The 23654-nt window shown below is 38.6% G+C and overlaps 1 protein-coding gene across 2 annotated transcripts in view; it reads right to left on the reverse strand.

The window, feature by feature from the left end:
• The window catches only part of TRAPPC11 (trafficking protein particle complex subunit 11), a 38992-nt gene that overhangs the window by 10844 nt on the left and 4494 nt on the right, over window positions 1-23654 (reverse strand). For both annotated transcript variants that reach the window (XM_055567441.1, XM_055567442.1), the window contains exons 2-25: window positions 22689-22913; window positions 21670-21839; window positions 20376-20446; window positions 19434-19548; window positions 18580-18679; window positions 18146-18219; window positions 16484-16580; window positions 14332-14465; window positions 13532-13679; window positions 11089-11182; window positions 10067-10146; window positions 9883-9961; window positions 9721-9775; window positions 9219-9364; window positions 8676-8737; window positions 8447-8579; window positions 7724-7854; window positions 6332-6487; window positions 4398-4585; window positions 4146-4294; window positions 3840-3961; window positions 2407-2526; window positions 1244-1309; window positions 979-1135 (exon numbers count right to left, since the gene is read on the reverse strand). In XM_055567441.1, coding sequence (XP_055423416.1) covers window positions 979-1135; window positions 1244-1309; window positions 2407-2526; window positions 3840-3961; window positions 4146-4294; window positions 4398-4585; window positions 6332-6487; window positions 7724-7854; window positions 8447-8579; window positions 8676-8737; window positions 9219-9364; window positions 9721-9775; window positions 9883-9961; window positions 10067-10146; window positions 11089-11182; window positions 13532-13679; window positions 14332-14465; window positions 16484-16580; window positions 18146-18219; window positions 18580-18679; window positions 19434-19548; window positions 20376-20446; window positions 21670-21839; window positions 22689-22892 — 2851 coding nt within the window. In that variant the 5' untranslated portion in view covers window positions 22893-22913. The remainder of the gene's footprint in view (window positions 1-978; window positions 1136-1243; window positions 1310-2406; window positions 2527-3839; window positions 3962-4145; window positions 4295-4397; window positions 4586-6331; window positions 6488-7723; window positions 7855-8446; window positions 8580-8675; window positions 8738-9218; window positions 9365-9720; window positions 9776-9882; window positions 9962-10066; window positions 10147-11088; window positions 11183-13531; window positions 13680-14331; window positions 14466-16483; window positions 16581-18145; window positions 18220-18579; window positions 18680-19433; window positions 19549-20375; window positions 20447-21669; window positions 21840-22688; window positions 22914-23654) is intronic.

Here is a 23654-nt window from a genome sequence, read left to right on the forward strand (position 1 = left end):
AGTGTCAGACTTTATTTTTTTGGGCTCCAAAATCACTGCAGATGGTGACTGCAGCCATGAAATTAAAAGATGCTTACTCCTTGGAACAACAGTTATGACCAACCTAGATAGCATATTGAAAAGCAGAGACATTACTTTGCCAACAAAGGTCTGTCTAGTCAAATCCATGGTTTTTCCTGTGGTCATGTATGGATGTGAGAGTTGGACTGTGAAGAAAGCTGAGCACCGAAGAATTGATGCTTTTGAACTGTGGTGTTGGAGAAGACTCTTGAGAGTCCCTTGGACTGCAAGGAGATCCACCCAGTCCATTCTGAAGGAGATCAGCCCTGGGATTTCTTTGAAAGGAATGATGCTAAAGCTGAAACTCCAGTACTTTGGCCACCTCATGTGAAGAGTTGACTCATTGGAAAAGACTCTGATGCTGGGAGGGATTGGGGGCAGGAGGAGAAGGGGACGACAGAGGATGAGATGGCTGGATGGCATCACTGACTCGATGGACGTGAGTCTGAGTGAACTCCGGGAGTTCGTGATGGACAGGGAGTGTGCCGTGATTCATGGGGTCGCAAAGAGTCGGACACGACTGAGCGACTGAATTGAACATTCAAACTAGTTTTTATTCCTTTTAAGAAATACAGGAAAGCCCAAAGTACCCTGAACCAGAAAGGTATTATCTCCTCTATAAAGTGTTTTAGTTGGATGATTTAGAAAACTTGTCTACTTTTCTGTTTTCCAAAGTTTCTTTGATAAACACCTTTTCCCATTTCAAATTATAAACAGTAGTAAACATCAATTAAAAATTAATTGGAAAAAATCTATTAAAAATCCAAACAGGAAAAAATACTGTATTTTCAAGTACATTTCTTAGTCACTTTCTTAGAGTATCAAGAACCTGATCCTTTAAAACAAGGTCATCTGTAAATGACGCTAACTGTCCCCCACTGTCTTCTGCTAGTGAAGGGGGATGAGCCACATTCTCACCTCTGTCCACCTGGGACTCCAGCTGGTCCACGGGGGTCATGGAGGGAGCAAGCTGCAGCTCACTGGAGACGATGGTGAGGGCCCGGGGGGAGGCACTCAGCAGGTCCGTCATGAGCAGGAAGGGGATGTCTGCATAAACCCTTTCCAAGTGCTCGAACTGTTGCAGATGGAGACAAAGGTCTGTCAGGAAGTACATTGACCCACTTCCTTTTTTCTGTTAATTTCTATCAGCTAAGTGATTTCCAATGTGCTTCCCAGGACATACCTTTGTAGAAACAAATTTAACTGCAACGTCAAATGGAAAGACCGTTTCTATTGTTACAGTTTCATCCTGCAAGGAAACGGAAAGGGCACATCGATGGCTTTTCTCAGTCTTAACAAAAGAAGACTACAAAACACAAATCGATTACTGATCAATAAATAATCCCAACTTAAATATTACGAAACTAGGACCTTTCCCTTAGACAATATTTGTAAAAACCTATGTAGAGAGTCCAGGTTAGCATTTCTAACAAGGCACCTATGGTTGTGTAACAGCTCACCCTGCAGAGCGCTTTCTCATACATTATTTATGGCAGGATCCAGCCACAGTGGGCAGGGCAGGAGCCATCACCATTCCACAGAAGAGGAACCAAAAGTTAAAGACTTAGCAGTTGGCCTTAAACTATGACGCTAGTGGTCTGAAGCCTAGAATCTGGGTCTTCTAAGTCCCTTACTTCACCTTGGCTCAGGTGACTAGAATAAGGATAATGATAATAGCAATAACGTAATATGACATAGTATCACTGTGTGTGCTCAGTCCTGTCTGACTCTTTGCAACCCTGTGGACTGTAGCCCGCAGGCTTCTCTGTTCATGAGACTTTCCAGGCAAGAATACTGCAGTGGGTTGCCATTTCTTCCTCCAGGGGATCTTCCAGACCCAGGGATCTAATCTGGGTCTCCTGCATTGGCAGGCAGATTCTTTACCACTGAGCCACCTGGGAAGCCCCTTATAATCACTGTACACATACTGTAAAGCTCGCAGTAACTCAAGAAACAGATGTCAGTACTACTACTGCTTTAAGATGGGGGGTGCAGGGGGGCGGGTCACAAAGCTAGTAGGTGACAAAGGCAGAAGCTGAACGGAATCTGACCAGTCCCTGGAGTCTGGACTCTTAACCCACCTGTTCCACCTCCTCTGCCAGGGTCTGTTCACAAAACAATGGGCTTTTATTTATCTTTGCTTCCCAGTGACTTTTAAGAGGCCACAGCCCAGACTCTCTGCAGTGACCAAACTACAAACCCCCAGATCTCCGGGTCTCCTCCTCTGTTGGGCTGGGAGGACACTATAATCACCTAAGCTGCTTATTTCACAGGTTAATGAAAATAACACAAAATAGGAAAACACTCCACATACGATATTTCTCAAAGTCGCCATGAAAAAAGTACCTTGTGACATTTGCAAACAGTTTCTTTTCCTTCAATCGCTGTATTGATCAGGTAAGAAACATACACAAGAAACATTCTTGAGCCCACTGTTCCACAGCGAACGTATACCGTTTTTTCCAGCTGCAACAACATAAAAGTATTTTAATTTAATTAATACTACAGAGATTGCCTCCTGATATATACTCTAGGATAATGCTCCCACCTTCCAGAGTTTACTGGACTAACTGGGTAATCACCTGAACACTTTTTTACAGCTGTTCCTGCCACAGCCTAAGAATGGGGTCATTATCACACCATCTTTTTTTTCTATTATCATTTTCAACTTCTCATGAACTCTGTGTTTGTGTTGGAAATAAAAATTGACTGAAAGGTTCTTTCAAGAAGTTGTAAAGTTTGTGTTATTTAGTTATTTTATCAGGCAATGGATTTCCAATATCAGGATCATTTGTTATAAAACCCCTTGTATAAAAACTGTTGAAGATATTTTATACATTTAAATACGTGACACCACCCTTATGGCAGAAAGCGAAGAGGAACTAAAGAGCCTCTTGATGAAAGCGAAACAGGAAAGTGAAAAAGATGGCTTAAAACTCAACATCCAGAAAACTAAGATCATGGCATCTGGTCCCATCACTTCATGGCAAAAAGATGGGGAAACAGTGGAAACAGTGACAGACTTCATTTTTTAGGGCTCCAATATCACTGCAGATGGTGACTGCAGCCATGAAATTAAAAGATACTTGCTCCTTGGAAGAAAAGCTATCAGCAACCTAGACAGCATATTAAAAAGCAGAGGCATTACTTCGCCAACAAAGGTCCATGTAGTCAAAGCTATGACTTTTCCAGTAGTCATGCACGGATGTGAGAGTTGGACTATAAAAAAAGCTGGGTGCTGAAGAACTGATGCTTTTGAACTATGGTGTTGGAGAAGACGCTTGAGAGTCTGTTGGACTGCATGGAGATCAAACCAGTCCATTCTAAAGGAATTCAGTCCCAAATATTCATCGGAAGGACTGATGCTGAAGCCGAAACTCCAATCCTTTGGCCACCTGATTGCGAAGAACTAACTCATTTGAAAAGACCCTGATGCTGGGAAAGATTGAAGGCAGGAGGAGAAGGGGATGACAGAGGATGAGATTGGATGGCATCACTGACTCAACGGACATGAGTTTGAGCAAGCTGCAGGAGCTGGTGATGGACAGAGAGGCCTGGAGTGCTGCACACAGTCCATGGGGTCGTAAAGAGGTGGTCACAACCAAGCGACTGAACTGAACTGAAATATGTCTAATATGTGTATAAAATGTGCATTAGTTAAATGACTTGTTTAGTCTCAGGATGTGCTGTTAAAATGTGCTAAAGCTGTCTAAAACCCACTCCATATTTAACACTACAACCTAACCCATTTCCTCTGAGTCCCAGCTGGCCGAGTTCACCTGTTCCCCGGGCTGTAAGTCCCCGACGGGAATGTCAGTGAGCAGAGCCGGGTAGGACTCGTCACACAGTTCTGTCCCATGAAGAGTCACATGCGTTTTCTGAGTTAAATTGGCATCCTGTCCTGAAAGTACAAATGTTTACATTTTAAAAATACAGAAGATTAAAATGTTGCCCTGTGAATCAACACTACTGCAGAGAGAGCACTTGATCATAACCATTTTCAAAACAGATTTCCTGAAGTTAATACCGTGATGTTTATTTCATGTTGGATGAACACAGATGAAATTTTGAAAAGAAAAGTTTACCAGGTTTTAAGCCAGCAGTGAGCTTCACATCTCTGATCAGGCTCTTCTCGTGGGATTGAATGGTCACAACCAAACAGTACATTTCGTTAGTCAGGGCCGGGGGGTCATGTCGCAGATGGACTGAAATGTTTGGAACTCTGGAAATGATCCTTTGGGGGAAAAAAATGCTAGCTAAGTAACTGATCTAAAAACAACAGCAAAGTATTCAAAGAAGCGAGCCGGCCCTCCACAAGCGGCCGCAGCCCGACTCACATGGTGCTCGCCTGGATCACGATGCTGTCCCAGTGGACCTCGCTGTCGGGGAGCCTGGGTCTTCGTTTGAAAGAGCGAGAAGCCTGCAGGGCCTCCTGGGCGGACGCGGCATCCCCGCCGCCTCCCTGCCAGTTCAGGACCACACACCTGCCCGCCTCGCTGCCCAGAACCAGATCCACGGACGTAACCTGCGAGGAGGAGGTCTGTCAGAAACGCCACCGCGTATGGTCTGTCACCACCCCCTCCCAGGAAGCCTCGGGGTGGGCCACTGCGCTGTGCAGATCCTGGGGCCCGCGATGTGACACACAGGTCGGAACACCCGTTTGGAGAGCCCGCTCCCGGCTCCCGTCGGCTGGGACGCTGGCTAGTAACCCTGCACCAGGTTTCACCCTCGTCACCTTCACAGGAGGACAATAACCCGACTCTCCAGCTGAGACGGGCCCAACGGCAGTTACCTCAGGACCTGGGGTGGTGCCCGAGGGAGCAGACACGCAAGCAGTGGCTGCTGAGTGAAACGAACGAATGTTCTGGTAACCACTCACCTCCTCCGAACCTAACTCCTACTTCCACACGGACTTTTCCTGATGACACCAACAGTACAAGCACTAACTGAATAAATGTCCTTTCCACTAAATCTATTTGCAAATATATTTAATAGCATTATTAATTTTGATTTGCATCTGGTAGGCTTCCTTGGGGTATCTTGCAAAAAGATTTTTTAAAACTTCCTTAGTTTCTCATAAAAAATTAAAATACGACATTAGGGGTTTAGTCAAAATCATGAAGAATTTTTTTAAATGAACAAGCAAAAACTCTGGATACTGGTCTACAGATTATATAATAAACAGATTCACAAAAATTGCTATGGGAATACTGGGGGTGCAGTCTTATGTTTCTGTCTGAGAAATGCTCCCAAGTTCAGATTAGGCTTACCTGTCCCATTCCAGCCATGGGAAAACATTTCCTGAGAGGCTTACCCCATCCTAACCACTTCCAGGAAATTTATACTAACTGATTTAATCTTCATGAAACACTAAGAGGTAGCTAACATTATTATTCCCACTTTACAGATGAATAAACTGTAATAAAAGCGGTCAAGTAACTGCCCAGGGCCACAAGCAGGTAAGCTGGAAAGCTGGAACTGAAACCCAAGGAGTTTGGCTCCGAAGTTTATGCTCAAAAAAATGAGTTTCATCTTATATTCCTGAAAGACATTTTAATTATCTACATTAAATGAACCCTTCAAAGTACCAATCTTTTTAAAAAGATGCAATCAGCAATGTTTAAACATCAAAATGATATCACACCTTAGTGTGAATTATGTCATATTTTACAAAATATAATTGCTACATTATAGAATGCTTGTGCTCAGTCACTCAGTCATATCTGACTCTTTATGACCCCATGGACTGTAGCCCACGCCTGACTCCTCCATCCGTGGAATTTCCCATGCAAGAACACTGGAGTGGGTTGCCATTTCCTCCTCCAGGGGATCTTTCTGACTGAGGAATCAAACCCAGGTCTCCTACATCTCCTGTGTTGGTAGGTGGATGCTTTACCTCTGTGCCACCTGGAAGCCCACATTACAGAAAATATATACACATACATATACATGATATATATAGTTTAAAATTCCTCAACTGATTATACAGGCATTAAAGATAAGGTTGGTCTCATGTGTTAGCAGGAAGTGATGTCTAACACACAACACTATCTAGCAATTTAAAGCCAACTACTGAATATTACGTATAATATATTCCCACTGAAAGGAAACCTATCAAAAAACCGTAATGAATGATTTCCCTTGGTAAGTCCAAATGGAAGATTTTCATTTTTAACTTAATAAACTTAAGTATTATTGAAATTCTTTCTGATGCATGCTCATTATTACTTGTATCATTTAAAATATTTTTTAAACACATTTTATAACTAACCTCAATTTTCTTTCCTACATCTTCAGTTTTTGCAACAAATTTAAATAAAAACTTCCTTGTTTTACCAGGAACTAAACACATCTTGCCTTGAGTCAAATTTTCTAAAACGTCACTTGCTTTGGATGCTTCTTCGATTACACAGAACTGGTTGTATTCCTGAAAAAGACAAGAGTGAGGGTCACGGTTTATGTTTCTTAAACATAAATTTCATGCTCTTGCTTTAAGATTCTCCAATTAATCAGAAGGAATCCTTGGGTAATGGTTTGTAGTTGAATAAAACATACTAATCTTCAAGTGACCCAGGCTTGCTCCTGCCCTTGTTCTCAAAATGCTTCTATTTTAATGGGGTTGACATACACTAAACTTTCTCAGGTTCGCCACGATGCTAAGAATATTGAAACTCAATAAATGCTTGCTGGTTAACGGCTCAACATACTTTCTGGGTCACCAGAAAATTAAAAGTGGGCTTATAACTGAAACAGAATATAATCAAGCACTTGCCTACATCACACTACAAAAATGTTCAAATGTGAGAAATATGCTATCCCAATTCTGTAGAAAAAAGTTGTTAATATATGGGCACCATACGATGTTTGAGCTATTCGAGAAGTTAACTGTGATGCCCCCAAAGGAATGAAACTAGAAGAGCGCACGTTTACACGTTTACTTTATATCCATCTATTCCACTTTCATTTCTTTAAAATTAAAAAGATAACAGTTTTATGTTGCTAAGTTGCTTCACTCATGTCCGACTCTGTGCAACCCCATAGACGGCAGCCTACCAGGCTCCCCTGTCCCTGGGATTCTCCAGGCAAGAACACTGGAGTGGGTTGCCATTTCCTTCTCCAATGCAGGAAAGTGAAAAGTGAAAGGGAAGTCGCTCAGCCGTGCCCGACCCTTAATGACCCCATGGACTGCAGCCTACCAGGCTCCTCCGTCCATGGGATTTTCCAGGCAAGAGTACTGGAGTGGGGTGCCATTGCCTTCTCCAAACAGTTTTATAATGAAAAGCTAATACTAATGTGAGAATAAAACAAATCATTTTGAAAATCTAATCACACTCATTCTGAATATATCTTGTTCGAAATTTAAATTACATATTACAAAACTTTTCTCTATGTATAGACAAAGTTCATAGGTTTCCTAAGCAGGAAGTGAAAACAAAAATTTTAGGAAAACTGTAATACTTGCACTGCGGACACAGAAGTTGAAAATTATAAATACATTTATTTTTAGATAGACTGTATCATATACCTATTAGCAAGAAACCTACTAAGACCTAAAACTCACTATGTTCATTTTACTTCATTTAATGCCAGTTATGATATAATACATACATGGTAAAAACACACACACACACACACACACACACATATTAAAAGGTACCATTACCTGATTATTAAAGCTGATACAGAGCTTAGAAAACCGAATGGGATGTGGACAATCAGCCTTCAGATAAACATCAAACTGCACAGGAACATCGACATGAAAACTTGGGGCATGGAACTTGGCTTTGCATTGCACTAGGAACGGAACAAAAGGGGCCAAGTCAGACACCACCAGACATGCTAGTCCCACGCACATTATTCTCTGACCTACATCTGCTCCTCAGAAAGGAAACATCTCTACTGAGTATTCTAATTGACTTCTGAACTTGAAGCATTTCAACAGGCATAAATGCAGTTCACTCTTTAAAAAAAATTTAAATGAACTCTACCTCCAAAACCTCTTTAATTTTAAAAGCATGCTTGCTCCTGAAATATAACTGACATATGATTTTAAAGAAAAAAGAACCATTCTGTTATTTTTAGCTTATTTCAAAATACCTGCCTAGATAGGAAAGCATAAACCTTTTAAATAACTGTTTTTTCAAATGTGTTTCAAATAACATCTGAACTAAAAATGAACACAGCAGAAAATTTTAAGACCGAAACTAAGTATTTAAAATTCTGACCATCTTTGTATGTCAATGCAGAAAGTTAAAAAAAAAAAAAAATTCGGTTTATCTACAAAATGTATTGGGAAAATTCTTTGACTTTTATTATTCTGCATCTATTTATTTCTTAGAAAATGGACAATTTCTCTAAGATAATACTATAGATGCCAGTTACCCACCAAATGGCACAAAGTCCTGTACTCCTATTGTGAAAACATTGCTGCCAGCCAGAGAGATTCGGTCCGCCCACAGCTTCTGAGCAGTTTTCACAGCTAAGATATCACAGTCAGGTTCAGGATCAGGACTTTCATTCTGCACCAACATGGAGTTAAACATTTGTTCAGCTAGTTATAAAAAAAAATACACATATCCAGATACAGATTTTATATATAAAGAGTCCCAACCTACCATTAAAACATTTATGAGGTTTTTTTCTATCCGAGATTTCTGGTCATCTTTCAGCGTTGAAGCTAATAGAAAGGAAGAAGCAAAAAATCAGAACTATAAGACAGGCCAAGTAAGCCCATGACCCCGTACAGGTATTAGGGGGGTAAGCCCCAAGTAAGCCCAATAACCCCCCTACAGGTATTAAAATACTGTAGATAAATATCTCTTCTAAGATGGCTAAGCACAATTCCAGAAAACTGACAGCTCAGCTTTCTAAGTCAGCCTCAATACTTTATGTATGTGCATTTGAACTCTTCTGTGAACAATTATTTTATGCCATAATTTGAAAAGTAAGGCAGAAGAAATCTGTTCTTCTCAACTACAGTATGACCTTTAACTGTATCAAGTTCCATTAAAGTATAAACCCCTTCTCTCAGCAAAGTGACCAGCAGGTGATATAGTACCATCAGATATTTGATACTGAATTATGCTTCCAATTATAAGAAGCTTAAAGAGTCTCTGTAGTTGTTAAGATTCCAGATTTTACTGAAAGAATGTTGTTACCTCTGCCAAGGAGTTCCAGGGAGTAAGTGATGTAATCTTTCAGCTGGGCCATGAGGTAGGAACACTTCAGAGCCGTGGTCAGTATAGATGTGAGCAGGGTCCACCACCCTTCACTCCGATAATCACACATCACGTAATCTAGCAACCTGACAGAGGACGACATGTCAGACACGCTGAGCCAGCCTCACAAGGCGGTGTAGGAAGAGTTCATGGAGAAACAAAAAGAAAGTGCTTTACTCGTTTTATATAAACTTCAGAAAAATCTCCCTGAAATAGTTCAACAGGTATTTTCACATTAAATAAATGTGAGGTTTGCTAGGAGTCTGAAAAGGACTGTACCAATAGACATTACTTGAAAAAAAAAAAAAAAATCATAGAAATGGTATTTAACAGAAGTGGGAATAAACACGGAAGTAATAAATCCTCCGCTACAAATTTCCGTTCTCATTTAGCTGCAAGGGAATCAGAATGCTTACAAAAATAAATAGTGAACAGGACTCACTTCAAAGCTTTGGTATAATCCTTTGCATAGTAATACTCCTCTCCCATTTGAACCACTATAAAGGAAACAAAGATTGTATGAATGTAATCTGAAATCTTGTATGAGTGTAATCTGAAATCACTCAAAAGTTGCATGAAGTCATGGCATGAAAGGGATACGTACTCAGGTGACTCTTCATTCTTGGACACTTATATTTCTTAAATTGCGCAACAGCATTGCTCAGAAGAGTTATTATTACTTCCTGTTGGGAAAGATAAAAAGTGTTAAACATTCCAATAAAAATAATTTCATGTTTTCCTTGAAAATACAGTTTGTGTTGAGGGGAAAAAAAAAAACAAAAACTCACTGAGTGAACAACACTTCTCTCCTTTAGCTGAATGGCAAGAATCCCCACCTTCTCTTTTTCGGGATCCGAAAGATCAAAGCCTGTGTAAGAGAGGACACAGCCCATTTCAGATAGCTCACTGAACACAGATCCTCCACACGGACATTGGATGTGTGCACTCCTTGAGGCCTTTACTACAATGTACTTCAGACTCTTCAACATTCTAGAACTCTGAAGAGTCTAAGAGGCGGCTGTATCAGCATGGAATCTTCGGTGTGGCCTCTGTTCTGAACGGTGCGATACTGAGCTCAGTACTCTTTTGCTCAGTGGAAACGACCACCTCAAAAGTGATATTAAAAAAAAAAAGTGGTATCAATATCATTCTCTAGATAGAATATATTTCCTAGACACCAAAGTAAATAATTTCTCTCTTTTTAACTTTTTATTTTGCATTGGGGTATAGCCAGTTAACAATACTGTGATAGTTTCGGGTGAACAGGGAAGGGACTCAGCCATATGTATACATGTATCCATTCTCCCCCAAAGTAAATGATTTCTTAACACTTAAGGTTTAATGGCCACAGAAACTGCTCCAATTAAGTGTGTATAAAACAAGAAAGATGCAGAGAAATTTTTTTTAAGGTAGTACAAGTAATGTTTTAAAGTGTCAAATATAAAAATTGGCCACAGTGGCTTACTAAATTCTTTAAGACAACAGATGTCCACATGTGTTGATCACATCATTAGCTATGTTAATCTAAGATGCAGTGATAGAAACAACACATTCTAAAAAGTAAATCTTAAAAAAATGTTTAGAATCTAAAAAAGACGGAATACACGTATATGTATAACTGATTCACTTTACTGGACAGCAGAAACACAATATTGTAAATTAACTGCACTTCAATTTTAAAGAATGCTTAAAGGGCAAATATTTCTACCTCAACATAATTTGTTATACTAATGCAGCCAAAGGAAAAATTAAGATAGCAATCTCTTGCCTTTGGAGACTGACAAAAAAGGAAAAAGGAAAAATTATTTACTGAGTACTCCTTGTCGCCATGATCGCTGTCCATAGAAGTCAAGAACGCCCGCTTGTGTTTCTAAGGGATCAGGGTTGGGATACGTTACAGAAGCCTGTAAGTTAAAACACAACCCTGAATAAGTTTACACAACCCATCACTAACCAACTCTTCCCTAATCATTGTCAGAATAAAAAAGCTTTCATAAATACAAACCACACAATTAAATATCAGAGTTGTGACTATTTTAACACAAATTGAACTTCACAAAATTAAACAAAAACTGTTTAATATTGCATGTGGGTGTTCTCAGCTGCTAACTCATGTCCAACTCCTTGCGACTTCATGGACTGTAGCCTGCCAGGCTCCTTTGTCCATGGGATTTCCCAGGCAAGAATACTGGGAGGGGTCAGTTCAGTTCAGTTCAGTTCAGTCGCTCAGTCGTGTCCGACTCTTTGCGACACCATGAATTGCAGCACGCCAGGCCTCCCTGTCCATCACCAAATCCTGGAGTTCACTCAAATGCATGTCCATCGAGTCGGTGATGCCATCCAGCCATCTCATCCTCTGTGGTCCCCTTTTCCTCCTGCCCCTAATCCCTCCCAGCATCAGAGTCTTTTCCAGTGAGTCAACTCTTCACATGAGGTGGCCAAAGTACTGGAGTTTCAGCTTCAGCATCATTCCTTCCAAAGAACACCCAGGGCTGATCTCCTTTAGAATGACTGGTTGGATCAGGTAGTATCATAAAAATAAAACTGAATAAACCAACCTGATTCTAACAAATGATTTAATAATAACTTCTCTACATTTTATTTTTAAACCAGTAAAAATATATTACAAATTAAACTTGATAGTTAAACCATATATATTTTTGTGCAAATAAAAATGTTATCAGAAGTTTTTAAAAAAAAGATATGATTTTCTTTTATTGCAAGTGTATTAAGTGCTGGTATTGGTGGAGGAAGGATATTTTTGGCACCAGGATTCACAAATTTATGCTGCTTTTCCTTTTCTTTTTTTTTTAAATAACCTTCTCCCCTCTGAAACCAAAACGTAAAAAGAGTTTTTGTTGAAAAATAAAGAAAACTTCCAAAAGGAAAAGGATAAAAATTTAATTACCTGTAGACCTACCACCACTATTAACAGTGTGTACATTATTCTTCCAGATTTTATATGTGAATGTTTACCTGTCATCAGCTAAAATAATTTTTCAACCTACTTTTTTCATTTAAATACATTCCCTATATCTCACCATATCACTGAATATTCTTCCAAAACATTATTTTTCATGGCTATGAAAAATAGCCATGCTATTTTTTATAATAGCATCTTCTATTCCACATTTTAACAACTTCCTACAGTTGTTTACATTATTATTATTTTGCACTACAATTAATAGTTTTATAAATAACTCTTAAAACTTATCTCTTAGGATCCCTTATCTGCCTTAGGCTTCCTGAATATGAAATTCTAGGTCAAAAGGTAGGCATGATTATATAATTACTTGACAGAAGTAATTACTTGACAGAAATATCATTTTACACTCCAGCCAGGATTTGCAAATGCCTGTTTATACATATCCTGACAAGACCTAGTTTTAATCGCCTTTTAAAATACTGTGCTCAAATGATAATATGACAAACTTTAAAAATATAAAACATACAATGAAATTATACATCATATCCAAATAACATGGTAGAAAATAGTCCTGGTATATTATGATTTAAGGGGAAAAAATTCAAATATTTAAAGTACTAAAATGCAAATTGCTTTTTTTTTCTAAACAGTTTTTTAAGTAGCACTGTTGTTTAAATTCCCCTAATTTCAGAGAAGAATTTTGAGATCTTAAGTGAAAATAAACTGATATAACTATATGAATGCAAGTATCTCTATCTATGTACATAAACATACACATACCATGATTTTACTTTAAAAGGTGCTTATGGAGTAATTGGTATTTAAATATAAACATGCAAGAGAAAGGCAATATAAAATGTCAAGTTTAAAAAACTAAGCAATTAATACTCTTAAATAGATTCTTTAGAGTTTTCCATGGAGGAGAACCCCAGGAAGAGAAAGAAGTCCAATGACGTCCTCTCCACTGGGTCAAAATAAAGCACGTTGCTCAGTGTCCTTTGCACTGCAAAACAATGAATTTACAGTGTGGCAAAGACTAAACTGTGGCTTTTATTTTAAAGCAACTTTCCCTGGTCAAAATCACTAACTTATGGCTAATCAAAAATCAGTTCTTCAAAGAAAAATGTCTGCTTAGTTCATAGGTGAAAAGAGAGAGTACTCAGGCTAAAACTGAAAATAATCCTAATTCCTGAAAATATCTACGATAAAAACTCGTTATAGGCCAAGGCTTGGAAAAAAATTATCAATGACAACCAGCTTTATCCTCTTTCAAGAGAAGGTTAATAAACTTCCTAATTGCCAGGTAATACAGGAGTCGGTGACTTACTTCATGGTTACAGAGGGCTTTGGCAAGCTGTTTCCGTTCCTGGGCATAGTACGCTGCCTGCTGATAATAGAAACCAGGATTCTGAGTTTGAATAGCTGTCAACCCCAACTTAATAGCTTCATCAAATAAATCTCCGAAGGCCTGGAATCTTCAAAGGGAAAAAAAAAAAATCAAGAAATTTTAAGAGAGAAAAGAAAAAGAAGCTTACTTCTATTAATACTAGTCTTTCACCCTGAAACCATAACCTCAGAAGACTGTATCCAGAAAATGCCACTGGTGAGCTGTAAACTGTGGGGATTGCTTTGTAAATACTAATACACACTAATTGTAGGTTACAGAAAAATTCTCTAAGTCAACTCTCCCATGCTAGCGAGTCTTTATAAATGTATCCTCAAACCAGATGTCAATACGGTTCCAACCACTCAAATACATTCACATGTCTGGGAAACTTTTCATTTTAGCAATTTTTTGTCATCAGTCTCAGAGAGCAAATTCCATATCAGTAGGGATACTGTCTATTCACTGCTATATTCTCAGTGTCTGGACACATGGCAGAAACTTGATGTATATGTGTGTGTGTGTGTTGAATGAAAGAGATGGGACCAGTAAACAGCTGATTCCCATTAAGGAACTGTATGAATCAATAACTGCCATTACACCAAACATGCTAGATCATTAAAAACCTACTTACTGACAAAAATCTTAGTGCAATTTATAACCAAAGTCCATGCTAACTCCATTCCTCCAAATTCCAAGAATTTGATTAAAAAAAAAATTCTGAAAATAAATTTAAAACATACTGTTTAGACATCCATGCTGCATGCTCAAAAGCCAACTCTGCACTTCCAATTTTTTTCTTGCACAAGTCAATATGCTTTCGGAACTGAGCGATTGCATCCAGCGGGGTGTTGTGTTGAAAACACAACCTACAGATCTGCAAGATGTAAAACCAACACCAAAGTTAAGAAGAAAACGAAACTCAAAGGTGTGTTCATTTAAAAGTACATAAAATTTGAGACTAACTTTAAAAAAACTACGGAATGTCCAGCTCTGAAGTTCAATAGAATTGAAGTACAACAAAACTGATTTTCTGTTAGAAAAGTTATCTAAAAAGGTTATAGCCCATCAATTAATGAAACAAAATTATTCACTATTTGTAGTGAATCTATTCTATACCTTAGAAAGTTTTGTTAAGGTATAGCATAAGGAAATATTAAACCCAGTGAAGAGCATAAAGATGGGCAAAAATAAAATATTTCCCACAGGTAACTGAGAAAGGACAGACGAACTTTCAGTTTTAGAACTGTCAGAAAGCGAAAGATATTCTGCAGCACAATAAAAGCACAGTAGCCTCTGTATCAAAGAAGGATTACAGAAATTCTTGAAAAATTTTTCTCTGGGATACTATTTCAAAGTAATAATCTATACGTATGTAGGGTAAATGAAAAAAAAAGAAGAAACAAAGCCTAAATTTATTTCTACACGCTTACTGTTGTGGCTTGGTCACTCAGTCACGTCCAGCTCTTTTGCAGCCCCACAGACTGTAGCCCGCCAGGCTCCTCTGACCATGGCATTCTCCAGACAAGAATACTGGAGTGGGTTGCCATGCCCTCCTCCAGGGAAGCTTCAGGGATCGAACCCATGTCTCCTGTTTGGCAGGTAGATTCTTTACCACTGAGCCACCTGGGAAGCTCACATACTTATTAGCAGTTTTGATTTTATTTTTTAGGTAAAAAGGAATAAATGAAAAGTTGTTCTCTCATCCATCCCTGTCCCTTGGGGGTCCAATTTCCCCCTCTAAAGGCAACCAGCTCCTGGCATTTGTGGTATAGTCTATGCTCAGACAAGTATGTGCATGCATTTACATGTGAACTATTAATATTATTTTCATACAAATAGCATTTCACTAAATATACTGTTCTGTGCCTCACTTTTTTCATCTACCAATATATTTTCAATATCATTCCATTTCAATATGCAGAGCTGCCTCATTCTTAACAGTTGTGTATTTCATTGTTCGGAGTTATTTATGTTGACCAATCACTTACTGCTGGGTTTGCAATCTTTTCTTATTACAGGATGCAATAAATATCCTCATACAAGTGATTTGTAAGTCTTAGAACAGATGTGGGATAAATTTCCAGAAATGGAATTGCTAGGTCAAAAGGAATGTGCAAATTTAAATCTTTACAGTCATTATAAAAAAATAGTTTCTGTAGAAGGTGTACCAATCTACACTTACACGAATAATGAATCAAGTGTCTGTCTGCTCTCACATCACTAACCCAGAGACAGCCTCTTTAAAAGATGGGTGCAGAAAGATGAAAAGCACAACAAACAGCCTCTCTTATCTTCCAGAGGTATCTACTTCTACCATATACAATCTTAAAGTGCTCACATAACAGGTATCAAACTTTTCTCTAAGGGGAATAAGTACACTTTTTCTGGACCTATGCCATTACACCAAGGAAGCTTACCCAGTTCTAATAGATTGCATCTTTTAAAATTCAGTACTAGAGGCAGCTTTCTTCTCACTGTCTCCTGCGCCCACTTAAATACAAAAGACCCTCCTGGAGGAGTTTTACAAAGATAAAACTGCTCTAAATGAGAACTCTGGGACCCATAGCTCATAACCAAGCACTACAATTAGGCTGCTAAGAACCAGGGCAGCCCTTGAGATAAGGGACATAAAGGAGTACAACACAATTAACCACCTGGAGAAGGGAATGGCAACCCGCTCCAGTATTCTTGCCTGGAGAAGTCCACAGAAAGAGGAGCCTGACGGGCTACAGTCCGGGGGGGTCACAAAGAGTCAGACACGACTGAGTGCTAACACAGTTTATCAAGTAATCACTTTTCAGAGCAAGTGACTAGTCAGGATTTTCAAACCTTAAGCGGACAATCCCATATTTAAAGCCAAATATTCCTTATTCTTGGAAGTGGAAATATTACCTTGTAGTTTATAAATCCTGCCATGGTCTTAATTTCCAGAATGTTAGTTTCATGGGCTCTCAATTCATGTACAAGGTTATAGGCGGTCCTGTAATTCCTAATATAAACATGGGGAAGGCGGTTAATCATGATGCCGGTTGATTTTAAGATTCCTATCAGCAAAATTGCCAGAAATAACAGAGTCGATATTTACTCAACATGTCTTAACACTCAATAGCTTCAGCAACAACATACACAGATCAGTCTCTGATGTCCTGGAAAATGATACACTGATTCGTTATATGTGGGAGGAGGCAACGTCTTTTCACTAAGATCAGAACACACCGCACGTTGTTCGGTCACTAACATCTGTCTACAGCCGACAAGAAATAAGTTGAAAAAACAAAAGTAAAGTTGAAAATTGACCAAGAGTTACATGGCAAAATTAACATTCTGTTAAAAAAACAAGTAATTTTTAAAAGCATCATTGTTGAGCTCCTCAAACGAACAGACATTGTACGAGCAAATAAGGAGCCATCAAGACAGAGATGGGTCAGCAGCTTTAAAGCCAGGTTTCTCTCCATGTGACGTGGGAACCACTGGTCTAGGGCACGGGCTCAGTGGAGACACCATCAGGGCAGCTAGTGCTTACGGAGAGAACAGGGTGAGAAAGCAAAGTCTGATAGAAGACAGAAGGTAATGAGAAAAATCGCAGTCTTCTCCAAAGAAAACCGCGCCTAACTTCTCCAGGTAACAGCTTTCTTTCCAGCACTGTTTTTGAACAGAATTAGAATTGAAGGTGTTTCACTAATACCATGGACAATAAATACACTACCTTTTAAAACCAGGTAAAACTATATACGAAGTTGCTGAGATTTATAAAACACGATTTGGTGTTTAGCACCTCATCAGAAACAAAAAAGAAGAGGTTCCTGCAATATTCTTCTGAATGACAGACTGACTTATAGTTTTTCTCTATTCCACTCCCAAGTATACTTAGTCCTTGCTCAATTTTAGGATAGAAAGCTGGTTTTTATCCTTTTGCTACACTGGCACTGTCAATCTTAAAAAATTCAGTTAAGCTAGAAAGAGATGTTTTACTATATTCTGTGTAGCAAAATAAAAGCAAAGGGATAAAACATCTAACCACTGCCAACGCCTCTGCAACTATTCTTCAAAGTGCTAAACAGAGCCTTTGAATTAACAGATGATGCTACTGGCAGGTATTATAAACTGAAAACAAATTAATTAAAATCATAGTTGAGTTGAATAAATGTACTACACACCTTAAAAAATTCAGTCTGATTCAGATAATGTTCAGTACATATTAAACTTTGAAAATCAGTCTTAACACAAGGGTTTTACTGAGTATACAAATGAAAAGCAGGCAACAGGATGGGAAAAATTTTAGTACTCTATTTCTTTAGATCATGAAATTAATTAGAACAGAAAGCTTTCTAATACTATAAAATTTACTTCTGATAATAAGATGGATATTTTTCCCCCAAATTCAAACATTATATTCCATTTATCTCTAGAAAAATTAAAGTGAATATTACGAACCTGAATCTAACCAAGATAAACATTTTAAAAATTAAAGTTTGGTTGTGATTCAGAAATTGCTCTTAATATGTTATTGTTAACATAAAGAAAAATCTCGTTTGACAACTGTTAGAAACTTACTTCAGAGCATTTTGTGTATCTTGTTTCAACTCACTGAAGAAAGCTATTTTGAACTGATGTCTCACAAATAAAAGCTGAAAAATAGGAAAAAAAATACATTACACATCTTCTCTTAAAAATATAAAAATAACAATGCTTGTTAAGAGGAAATCTAAAAGTATAAAGGAAAATATTCGAAAGTAAGGTTCAAGGATTATTCCAGTAAACAAATGTAGTTAAGAAGGCTATAAAATATATCTTCATGAGCTTTAAGGGCAAAGAGGAAAAAAGATAAATTAATTTTTAAAAGCTTTGAAAAAAAAACTTCAAAAGTACAGAAGCCATTTAAAAACATCAAAGTATTTAAGAACTTTAATCTCCTCAAAAATAACTGATGATGAATAATCTGCTCTAGAATGCTGCTACTATTTCCTTCTCTAGGAAAAGACATGTACCTGGTGTGTTGTTTTATTCAAAAATTCTTTATGAGATTTCACTCTTCTAATCTCAGTGTAGTAATAAGTCTGTGCATGTTCATAAAAGGCATTTTCTAATCTGTTAAAAAAAAACAAAACATTCAAACACTAAAGTTACTTTAAACCAAAGTGTTTTCAAGAATCACATTTCTAAGACCTGAAAGTAAATCCTGACAGAAATAATGCCTGATTTACTTCATAAGATAAAAAGTAAAACAAACTATAAACTAAATTTTTAGGGGAAAAAAATCCACAAATAAGACCCACCAAAAGCCATTTAAAATTATTTACAGTCTAAGAAATAATCAATAAAAATAACTCTTACAATTTGTAAAAATTAGGTAAGCTCTAAGATTACTCCCACTCCAATTATTTTATTATTTTATAAGTATGAAAGAAATAAGATATCTAACACTCAATTAGATTTGACTGTTTTTGCGACTGTAACATTTAGGGTTTGAAGATAAAGAAAACTAACAGGAAAGGGACCTGAAGTGAGAACTAGCAAATGAAGTGAAAGTAACATTTGTGTAAGTTAAATCCTGCTTCATTCTATAATTATGAGATTACAGAGGAAACAAATTGCCTGAAGATGGGTAAACAACTCAGAGTTCTGCTTATGAAAATAAGTATGTATCAGAAGTATCTTCCCAGGGATGAAAGAAAGCTGACTTCAAAGTCAGACAAAGATTGACCTTCAAGGCTCTTCCTCCTTGGAAGAGTTCTGAAGTTATAAAAGGGTTTCAATACATCTAAGCAAAATGTGCAAAAAAGTAAAATAAAATGGATTAGTCAAAACTTAAATAATTCAATATATTGTCTCGGTTATTTACCTTATAATATAACCCACAAGGTGGTCTGTATGGGGCAGTACAAACAAAGACTTTCCTGATAGCTCACACGCGTTGCATAAAGCTGCAGCCCTTTCTGAAGCAATGACATCTTCTCCTGTTGACAACAAGTTCCATAAAGAGAGATAATCAATATATTTTTCTTAATGAACACTTCCCCAAATTGGTACAACGTAATTAAAAAAAAAAACTCAAGCCACTTTTCACCACATCTGTAGGACCCCAGGGGCCTTGAGAGCTCTGTGGGGTGCTTAGAAGCTGTACCATACATCTCTGTCATAGAAAAACACTGTGGAATTTTCTACAGAACCAAGACAGGCCAAGGAATAACAACAGATATACCACATAACTGTTTCAAAAACCATAACTAAAAATAAAAGCAATAAAACCATTCATGAAAATGGTTTGGAAAACTATTTAAGACGCTTCAAGTTTCAACACAGAAACAAAAATACATTTTGGCTTCTAAAGTTTGAGATGGTAGAAGAAATAAGCACTTGAAATAAGACATTTTCTTATAGAAAATTAGAACCACCCCCCACTCCCAGCACTTTTCTTTGCCCTACTGGAAATTAAAAAAAAAAAAAAATTATGTAAGGAATATAATTTCAACTAGATCTCAAAAGCAAAAAAACCTTCTTTAATTTTAAACATTAAGTGAACAACTATGGTGTCAATTACTGTGTGCCTCCCTAGGTGAGGTGAATGGAACAAGGGAGCAGGACTTGAGAAGATCGGCACTCTTTAATGTTTTTAATTTTTTTATAATAAGCATTTACTCCTGTGTTATTGGCACTTTTTTAAGGTTAACACACCATCTTTCGTATAACCGAATGCAAAAGATTTTAATATTAAAGATGATGCCTTCTGGTAATAACTGGAGGGATAAACCAATCAATTAGTTGTTAAGCAACCTTCTGCTACCTGGGGGTAAGGGGGTTTTCTTCTGAATCAGAACCACTGCAACTTTGGTGTTTCTCCCTTGTAAACTCTGCCTGCAGCGGAAAAAGAGCAGTAAGAGGAATTAATAATTAAACTGTTTTTACTTAAAAAGTGTATTCAAGATTTTACATAAGATACAAGATTGACAATTTAGTCCAAGAAAGACAAACTAAAAAAAAAAAAATCAAGATTAGGGGAATTTTTTTCCCCACATATAATGAAACATACATGCCACAATGATTTGAATCTTAAAAGTATAATCTCACATTGAGCTCCTACCTCTAAGTCGCTTCAGTCGTGTCCGACTGTGTGACCCCACAGACGGCAGCCCACCAGGCTTCCCCGTCCCTGGGATTCTCCAGGCAAGAACAATGGAGTGGGTTGTCATTTCTTTCTCTAATCCATGAAAGTGAAAAGTGAAAGTGAAGTTGCTCAGTCGTGTCCGACTCTTAGTGACCTCAACTGCAGCCTACCAGGCTCCTCCGTCCATGGGATTTTCCAGGCAAGAGTACTGGAGTGGGTTGCCATTGCCTTCTCCCACATTGAGCTCCTATTTCTTACAAAAAAATCTTAGAAGGCAAAAGTTTAACATATACTTTAATATAAAAGTTACACAACAACTTATTTCTTTATAGTGATGTTAGAGAAGTCATCCAAAAGAATTATTTAGAAACAAACAGTGATAAAGCAAAAAGTGCTTTATGAGGCTAAATAATAAACCACTACAGTTCAAAAATATATATAAATGCAAGAAAAAACATTTGGATATTCAGGCCAATTTGTCTGAAATTTCTTCCCATTGCTTAGCATACTGTAAGTTAAGGTCAGTTAATGCTACCTGTCGGAGAAGGCAATGGCACCCCACTCCAGTACTCTTGCCTGGAAAATCCCATGGAAGGAGGAGCCTGGAAGGCTGCAGTCCATGGGGTCGCTGAGGGTCGGACACGACTGAGTGACTTCACTTTCACTTTTCACTTTCATGCATTGGAGAAAGAAATGGCAACCCACTCCAGTGTTCTTGCCTGGAGAATCCCAGGGACGGGGGAGCCTGGTGGGCTACCGTCTATGGGGTCGCACAGAGTCGGACACGACTGAAGCGACTTAGCAGCAGCAGCAGCAATGCTACCTGTTAGCAAGTCAACAGGTTTCCCCAGAGGCCAGTGATACCAGAATGACCACTGCAGTCTTAACAGCACTCAGCTGCCTTCAGTAAGTGTCCGTAAGCTCCAGAGGTAGGTCTGACCTCACACGGTCAACCTGACAAAGGGGACCATACCTGACTATTTCCACTCTGGTGGCACATTCGGACTGCTTCTCCTTCCACTGGGGCTCATCCCAGTCCAGTTCATAAAACACGACCACCAGGGCTGGCACCAGATTCAGATGTTTGTTCATCCAGCCCGTCTTTAAGATCCCTTTGGGGATGTACCATTCATACGAAGTTCTCTGCAAACATTGGCCAAAGTTGAAAAGAGGTACTTGACAACGAGAACAGCAGAGAGCACTTGTTATGGAATGCAGGCACTTTCTGTGTATTTCTCTCATTCCATACACACATGCCACACTTTTTAAAGATAACACTTTTTACAGAGACCAAATAAGAGAGAGCAATTTTTGGAGGTAGACACTCAACCCTAGAGCCAGTACCGTAACCATTTAAAGAAGGACCAAAGCCAAAGCATTTCTAATGACTTCAAGTCTTTCAAATAACTATGTCCAGCTTTCAAATTCAAGAGGCTGAATTAAACAGCCCCTTCCCCAATAAATTCTACTTATATTCCTCACTATCCCAGATTCTGCTCTTATAAAAGCTGCTCAGGTGTTCTCTAAACCCCAAAATGGCTTCATTTGTTTCTAAGTCATGTGGCCAGGATGGCATTATTCCTCCTTGTGGGTCAAAGAAAAAAAGGAAGGATAATTCCTAAGTACAGTGGCAGAAGGGCAGTCACTGCGGGTCAGCAGGAGTGCCATGTCGTGGGAGGGGATGGCCCGAACCACCCAGAAACTCTCGAATCACCCCCAGAGCACCTGCATCAACCCAGACTACTCCAGCTCATGCTGGTCCAACCTTTACTCCACATGAGGAAAGAGAGGACAGGATACAAAACAACTTGGGAACTTGCAGCGTATTACACACATGAAAACATCTAGAGTTTTCTTCATGCACCTCTGTAACCATGCCCTTGATAAACTCAGGGGGTTCCCTGCACAGATATAGGAACAAAAAAGATATACACACTCAAAGAAGGAGAGACAGAGGGAGAAGGAGGGTCCCCTTGCAAGTAATGTCATTACCTTGGGTCTACATTTAGGATACTCGTGGTCACCTGGGAGCACCTTGAAAGAAATCGGTACCCGGTCAGCCCTCCGGTTGGCACAGAAGGCATCCCAGACAGCTCGATGGACAGCATTATAGACCACATCCAGGCCTGTGAGAGTGACGAAAGCCATAGGCCGACAACATAATTCCACAGGGAAGTCCCACTGGGTGGGGCTCATGTTTAAGACGTCACGAAAACTCTGAAATGCAAACATTAATACATCAATAATCAATTTAGTAAAAGCCCACATCCTCATCTAACATATGAACCTCTACCATTCAGGAAATATTACAAAAAGGCAAAAGACTTTGAGTGTTTACAAACTGTAGAGCAAATCCGAAAGAAGAGAGCAAATGGGAAAACTTTAATTCCTGAATTGGACCTATTAAAATTTAATAACTACACATGGACATCACCAGATGGTCAATACCAAAATCAGACTGACTATATTCTTTGCCGCCGAAGATGGAGAAGCTCAATACAGTCAGCAAAAACAAGACCGGGAGCTGACTGTGACTCAGATCATGAACTCCTTATTGCCAAATTCAGACTTAAATCGATGAAAGTAAGGAAAACCACTAGACCATTCAGGTATGACCTAAATCAAATCCCTTACAATTATATAGTGGAAGTGAGAAATAGATTCAAGGGATTAGATCTGATAGACAGAGTGCCTGATGAACTATGGACGGAGGTATGTACGGACACTGTACAGGAGGCAGAGATCAAGACCATCCCCCAGAAAAAGAAATCCAAAAATGAATAGTTGTCTGAAGAGGCCTTACAAATAGCTGAGAAAAGAAGAGAAGCTAGAGGCAAAGGAGAAAAGGAAAGATATACCCATCTGAATGCAGAGTTCCAAAGAACAGCAAGGAGAGATAAGAAAGCCTTCCTCAGTGATCAATGCAAAGAAACAAAGGAAAACAATAGAATGGGAGAC

Source organism: Bubalus kerabau, chromosome 2 (genome assembly GCF_029407905.1).
Source record: "Bubalus kerabau isolate K-KA32 ecotype Philippines breed swamp buffalo chromosome 2, PCC_UOA_SB_1v2, whole genome shotgun sequence".
NCBI lineage: Eukaryota > Metazoa > Chordata > Mammalia > Artiodactyla > Bovidae > Bubalus > Bubalus kerabau.